This window comes from Arachis duranensis, chromosome 1 (assembly GCF_000817695.3).
Source record: "Arachis duranensis cultivar V14167 chromosome 1, aradu.V14167.gnm2.J7QH, whole genome shotgun sequence".
NCBI classification, from domain to species: Eukaryota; Viridiplantae; Streptophyta; class Magnoliopsida; order Fabales; family Fabaceae; genus Arachis; species Arachis duranensis.
This window is the reverse complement of record NC_029772.3, coordinates 89,907,785-89,915,506: the sequence shown is the minus strand read 5'-3', so window position 1 is coordinate 89,915,506 and position 7,722 is coordinate 89,907,785. Positions and strand designations below refer to the sequence as shown.

The 7,722-nt window shown below is 35.4% G+C and overlaps 1 protein-coding gene across 1 annotated transcript; it reads left to right on the top strand.

Annotated features, from left to right (window-relative positions):
- The first annotated feature begins 4,768 nt into the window (after nt 1-4,768).
- On the top strand, nt 4,769-5,400 carry LOC127740256 (photosystem II protein D1-like). Its single transcript, XM_052251407.1, has one exon. It carries the CDS (start codon nt 4,807-4,809, stop codon nt 5,398-5,400), a length of 594 nt encoding a protein of 197 aa, XP_052107367.1. The 5' UTR covers nt 4,769-4,806.
- Nucleotides 5,401-7,722: the final 2,322 nt, after the last annotated feature.

The window sequence follows — 7,722 nt, the reverse complement described above, 5'->3', positions numbered from 1 at the left end:
CTCCCTTACCAATTTCTCTATGACATGTTTTAAGTCGAAGCACTCGTTGGTGGGGTGTCCATAGATGCAATATTCCGTCCAATTTCCTCCTCCTTTTTTGCTTTTGAGTGGACGGGGTGGTGGAATCTTCTCCGTGTGGCATACTTCTTTGTAAACTTCCACAAAAGACACCCGGAGAGGGGTGTAATTTTGGAATTTCTTAATCTTCTCTCCATGCAGATCATCTTTTTTCTTGGAATCTTTGTCTTTATCTCGGGAGGAGTTGGAGAATCCGGATTTTGGGGTTTCTCCTAGTCGAGAGTTTTCTTCCATGTTGATGTATTTTTCTGCTCGTTCTTGTACTTCATTCAGAGATGTGGGATATTTCTTTGATATGGATTGACTACAAGGTCCCTCTCGTAGGCCATTGATGAGACCCATAATGGCTGCTTCGGTTGGCAGACTTTGAATGTCCAGACATTCTTTGTTGAATCTTTTCATGTTGCTACGAAGACTTTCCCGATCTCCTTGCTTGATCCCTAGTAGACTTGGGGCATGTTTAGTTTTGTCCTTCTTGATGGAAAATCTGGCTAGAAACTTTTCGGCTAAGTCGTCAAAGCTTGAGATGGACTTGGGGGGCAGATTGTCGAACCATTTAATTGCTGCTTTTGTTAAGGTGGTCGGGAAAGCTTTGCATCGAGTGGCGTCTGAGTCATCGGTGAGATACATTCTGATTCAGAAATTGCTGAGATGATGGCCGGGATCTGATGTGCCATCATATAAAGTCATATCGGGAGGTTTGAAGTTTTTTAGGATTTTCGCCTTTATGATCTCTTTGGTGAAGGGGTCTTCATCCTTGCGGGAATTATCCTTGTGACTAGATCGAGTTATTTTAGTTTTCAGATCAATTTCGAGCTTTTGGAGCTTGTCTTCTAATTCGCGGCATCGCCTAACTTCCCTTCGTAGGTCTTTCTCGGCTTCCTGCTGATATTCGACCTCTTTTTCGAGTTGTTTTAGGCAATCCTGAAGTGCTTCCATAGGTCCTGTGCTTGGGGAGTCTTTATCTTTGTTAGGTTGAGAAATATCGTCTAGTGTAACCTCCATGTACTTGTGTGGTGTTCTGTTCTCCACATCAGAGTCGTGGTCGTTGTTCAGGTTATCCGCCATGATGATGGGATGACTTCCAGGTCCCCGGCAATGGCGCCAATATTCCGAGGGTTACCTAAAACTATAGGTCGATCTCGGACGAGATCTTCTGTACTGATCGGAGATGACAGGTCCGGCTTGTGTGTGGCGACCGGAGCTGTTGAGTCTGACTTGTTGGACTGGCAATGCTGCTGATCCTTTGTCACCGAAGGGTGGTGGTACCTGCAAGGGACTCTGATGCTTAAGTTAGCAAGGGTATTGAGCAGGTTTTTAGAAGAATTAGAATATGAGTTATACCTGGGTGCTCCAGTGTATTTATAATGGTGTGGAGTGACCTTTCCTAGAGATAAGATAGTTATCTTATCTTATCTTTGAGTGAAGTCATCTTATCTTCATGGGAACCGCCCTTATCTCTATAGGCTTGGGCTTCCTTTGGATTTGGGTCGTGTTCCTCTGTTTGGGCCCTTTTTTGGGCTCTCCTGGTGATTTGGCCGAACTCTTTGAGAAGAGGTCGGGTGGTTCTAACCTGAAGAGGTCGGTCGACTTGTTCGCCAAACAACCCGGGTCGGATAGCTCGACCTAGGGTATCAACAGTACTTTTATATATTTTCAATTTTATCCTTTTGTACATGACTTCTCTTTTACCATTTTCTTTAGACTTTTAGTGACGCTTTCACCACTAGTGTTATTACTTTATCATTCCACGTTCATATTTTTACTAAATGACTTTCTTACCTTCCATTAAGTTAATTAATAATTTTTTAATTTGACTTTATGCCTAAAATTACTAATATACTCCTAAATACTCTAGTTTTACCATTTAACCTGATTTAGCGTCAAAATGTTACCGGATTAATCCTAATATTTTTCTATGACTAAATTATCCTTAATACTTTTAACTAATGTCAATTCTACCCTTAGGGACCTAAAAGATCATTTTACCCTTTATTAATTTATTTACTTATTCTAGTTATCACTTTTTACCATTTTACTTCTATTTTTTTTCTAAGGCTTTTATTTAGGCCCAAAACTTTATTGTAATTATAATTTTGACCTAATTAATTTATATAATTAATATTTTACCCCTAATGATACTAATTTCAGAATTTTATTTATTTTTCATTTAAATTACATTTTCACTCTCTTTTTACCCAAAACTGACCATAACACCTTTTTTACTTTTACACCTTTGTTTCATAGGATTAAAATCAGTTTTATAACCTCTTTCTAACCCTTATGCATATGACTTTCATGATCATTTACTGGCTGGATTTTTAGGGGTGTAATTTTTTATTTTTATCTACTTTTAGTGACTTTTAAGGCTTGAAACTTAAACCACAGGTGCTCCATATAATTTTTGAATGTCCCATATATTTTTCAGAGACAAATAAGCTTCATATACCACTCAAATAACAGTCCAAAAACATATAAGTATCACTGAATTTTTAGAAATAAAAATCAAGCACAAAATCACCACAAAGTGGCTCATATAAACACCGAAAGCAAGCACAAACATATTCTAACAAATCCTAACCCTTACCTCTTATGTAATTCAGTTATTGAACCTTTGACACACTGAAAAACGTGCATACAAGGGCAGAAGCACAACTAGTGATGATGCAGTTTGGTTTTTGGCCGAAAGTATCACAAAAGCCGTCGAAATTCAACCACTTTAAGCTTGAATCTCTCTAACTCCTTAGGCGTACTCCATGGGTGTTTCAAGAGGAGTTCTCTATACATGGAGGAGAATAGAAACTCATCATAGCTACTATTTTAAAAATAGAAAAGGAAAGGAGAAGGAACAAGAATTTACCTAGCCGAAATTTCGGTATAAACGCAAGGATTAGCGAAAACGGGCAACAGTTTGTGCTTGTATAGTTTGAGTTCTTGAAGAATACTTGAAGAACAATGGAAGAAGAGTTAAAATCGGGACCGGGATGTAGAGAATAGGTGCAAAAATTTTCTCTCTTTCTCTCTCAAGAATTCGGTCAAAAGAGTGTAAAAATATGTAAAGTATTTTGTGAATTTAGTGGCCAATGCTTCCTAAATGATAAAAATACAAAAATAAATCTGGCATTTCGACAACCAAAAAGAAAAATATTCAAGGAATATCCATTCATTCTCTTAGAGACCAAAAAAGTAATTGAAGTTCAATCAGACAGAATAAAAGAATAATGGAAGTCCCATTCCCATATAGGGATTGGATAGATAACAAAATTCACAACAATAATGTGGGTATTGCAAAAAAGATTTGGGTAAGGATTCATTGAGATTGTAAATTTTGAACAATACTTTTTTCGTATGAGCCAAGCCAATAGGATGAACTGAAAAAGTTCTGCATCATGAACTATGTAACGTTCACATCAATATCTATTCTATTATATTACCGCGAAAAAGAAAGTAACATGAAAGCAAAGGAGATGCAGAAAATAGAAATGAAATATCAAAGGAAAATACATAGGTCCGATTCTCTTTGTAATGTATCCGAGATTTTTTTTGACTATTCCCACCCTTGAACTTTCCAAGACGAGACTTTTTGATCTTTCAACCATTTAATGTAACCATTCGAATATTATTGAACTATTAATATTCTTTTGGGAGCCCCCCCACAAAAAAAGGGGGGTTCACTTTTTTACATATTCTATTTAATTTAATGTTATAGACATAAACATATACCGGGAACATACACCTATTCTTTACTCATCTAGTAAACATCTCCAGACACCTAGATGGATAAATTAATATGTATCAACATCCGATAAAAAAGAATACGTATCTATTATTCACAATCCATATTCCTATTTCATTTTAATGAATATAGATTATGGATAAAAGATACTCATACAAATTCATCATGTGCCAGGAACCAGATTTGAACTGGTGACACGAGGATTTTCAGTCCTCTGCTCTACCAGCTGAGTATATAGAAGTCGGATTTGGGATTTGGATATTCTTTTCAGTAACTATCCAATCAATGTAAATTGATAAATCAAAATCATCCTTACCTAAAATTTGGATAAAAAATGCATTTCTTTTTGATTTCGAATAGTATTCTCTATAGGATTCTGAAATGTTTATGTAATGTAGTAAGAGGGGGATTTGAGATTCATCAACACTGAGTATTTGACTTTTGGAGAGTATTGTTCTGGATAAGTAACTCAGGTTTAGATGTATACATAGGGAAAGCCGTGTGCAATGAAAAATGCAAGCACGGCTTGGGGAGAGATTTTTTATTGTTTTCCTTTTTCAATTCATTAACAAATCCAATTTCTACTCCATCCGACTAGTTCCGGGTTCGAGTCCCGGGCAACCCATATAATATATGGAATATATATATATTAATTAATATAGATATAATGATATCCATATTAATTTTAATTATAAAATCTATAAGAAAATACGTCGAAGTTATATTTATATAACGGTATATGTATATACCATAGTGAATTCATAATCATTTTCATTCTTTGTTTATTTTATTAGAGTGGGGTAAAAAAAGCCAATTTAGATCAATCTAGATGAATAAAAGCATTTTCAACAGATATATATCAATATATCTTCTTGGTTGACACCAATATATGCCTCGTGTTATACTGTTGAATAACAAGCCCTCAATTATCTAGTTAGAGAGAATTCGTGTGCTTGAGAGTCCCTGATAATTCAAAAAACCAAGATTTTACCATGACTGCAATTTTAGAGAGACGCGAGAGCGAAAGCCTATGGGGTCGCTTCTGTAACTGGATAACCAGCACTGAAAACCGTCTTTACATTGGATGGTTTGGTGTTTTGATGATCCCTACTTTATTGACCGCAACTTCTGTATTTATTATCGCTTTCATTGCTGCCCCTCCAGTAGATATTGATGGTATTCGTGAGCCTGTTTCTGGATCTCTACTTTATGAAAACAATATTATTTCGGGTGCCATTATTCCTACTTCGGCGGCTATATGTTTGCACTTTTACCCGATATGGGAAGCGGCATCTGTTGATGAATGGTTATACAATGGTGGTCCTTATGAACTAATTGTTCTACACTTCTTACTTGGTGTAGCTTGTTACATGGGTCGTGAGTGGGAACTTAGTTTTCGTCTGGGTATGTGCCCTTGGATTGCTGTTGCATATTCAGCTCCTGTTGCAGCGGCTACTGCTGTTTTCTTGATCTATCCAATTGGTCAAGGAAGCTTTTCGGATGGTATGCCTCTAGGAATTTCTGGTACCTTCAATTTTATGATTGTAAGAAAAATCCAACGATTTACAAATCAAATACTAGAATAAACTCTATTAATCGGACAAATTCTTCATTGAAAAAAAAAGATATAAATGCTAAACGAAAGACAATCATTAAAAAAATGAAAAAAATGGCCAAAGAAAAGAAAAGGGGCAGTTTAACAGCAGAGAGAAATATTATTTCGAAGAAAGTAAGTTTTTATGCTAAAGAATTAGCATTAAAAAAAATATTTGGCAGATATTACAAAAAATAAATCCTCTATTAGCTTATAAGTCACAAAATCCTCTATTAGATGACAATTCGAAGCATTCTTTTTTAAATACTCTCATGGAGAGGGTATACCTAAATATCTTTCTGTGTATCATTTTGATTTGTAGCATTGATGTACAACTTTTTCTTGAATCAAAAACAAAAAAAAAGTCCATTTACAATAATGAAGAAAATGTGGAAAGAACTGATCAAACAAATAAAAGTCTAATTTACTTTATTTCGCTTCTCAAAAGATCTTATGATCTTAGGAATACGAATTCCCATAAATTTTGTGACGTATCGTCATTGTCACAAGCATATGTTTTTTTTAAATTATCCGAAACCCAAGTTATTAACATATATAAGTTAAAATATGTTTTTGCATATCATCGAAAATCCCCTTTTCTTAAGAATGAAATAAAAGATTATTTTTTTGGAATACAAAGAATATTTGATTTTCAATTTATATCCAAGAACCCCCCCAATTCTCTAATGAATCAATGGACAAATTGGTTGTTAAAGAGTCATTATCAATATGATTTATCTCAGAGAAGATGGTCTAGATTAGTGCCACAAAAATGGAGAAATAGAATCCATAAACGTCATGTCATTCAAAATAAAGATTTAAAAAAATGTGATTCATATGAAAAAACCAGATCAATTCCTTACAAAAACCAACAATTAGGCTCATTAAAAAAAAAACACACAATATGAATATGATCTTCTTTCATATCAATCCATTAAAGATAAGAAAGACACATATATTTCTAGATATGAATCATCATTCCAAGCAAATAAAAAAGAATTTCTTTCTTATAATTACAAAACATGTAAACAAAAAGGATTTGATCCAACGAGCGATATCTCTATAAAGAGATATATAGCAAAAGATTAAATTAAAGATATGGAAGAAAATCTGCATAGAAAACATTTAGATTGGATGCTAATAAATAAAGAAATATTAAATCATTCCATACCGAATGAAGATTTTATTAAGGCATATACGAATAACCCGTGGATCATACCAATCGAATTCCTTTTTTTCAATTTAGATATAAAAAAAAATGTTAGTGAAAATAGAAAATTTACTGGAAAAAAAAAAAAAATAGTTTTTAGATCATCAAAAAAAAAAAAAAGACGGAGGTCTAGGAGCTTGAATAGCTTACTGAATTAGCTCAGTAAGGCCTACAGCTTCTCTTGAGTCTATAGGAGTTCAGTCGGGAAGATCAGGGCGGATATGCCCCGGAAAGCAAGAAATCCCTAAATCCAGTTAGTTGGAAATCTTCTTTAGGGTAAAAGGCTGGTTTAGCTCAACAATTGATAGATTGCGTTATATTGTCTGCTTCGTTCTATTTGCCGCTAAAAGCATTCTGTCCTGATGGTTTAAAAACCTAAAAAGATGGCAGTTATCACCTGCTGACGAAGTGGTGAGGTTTGCAGAGACTAAAGATCTCCTAGCTTCTAAAAGAAGAAATTCTCACAGGCCTTTATTTCAAAGTTTCAGATTCGATTCCAAGGCAGCTTTTCTTTAGTCCTCAGGATATGATTCTTTAGTATGTTACCAGGGGCTGAGCTCAATAGCAACTTACTCAAAGACAAAGACTGCGGCTACTTTAGCCTCAGTATGTTCCTACAGTGAGGATAGGGGAATCCCCGGTGGTAAGGAATCCAAATAGAATCCAAGGGAATAGACTTCCTTGCTGCCGAACTTCTCAGAAGAAGCTGGGCCTGTAGAATGTAGAAAAGAAGACTAACCTTTCGATTTGAGTATTAGAAATAGAATGCCTTGGTTTAGACTTCTAAGGAAGGGCTTTTCTTTTGTAACTACCTAATCCCCCTGGAGGGTAAATGGCCTGATCTTTGCTTTCAACTAAGACTAAGGAAATTGCTGAAGCTGCAGTCCCTTCTTAGTCAATGGGGCTAAGAAGGGGGGAGAATTGGAATGGAATCCAAGGCTTTGCCTCTAGCTACTATCGGATCATCTTACCTTCTAACTAAGGCAGTTTTCTACTAATTCAATCGATGTTTTCACCTTACTTAACTAGAGAGCAGATGCTGGAGGGGAAGCCTACTCATCCATCAGCTGCTTTCGCCCCAGGCTTGATTCCTCCTGTTAGGCG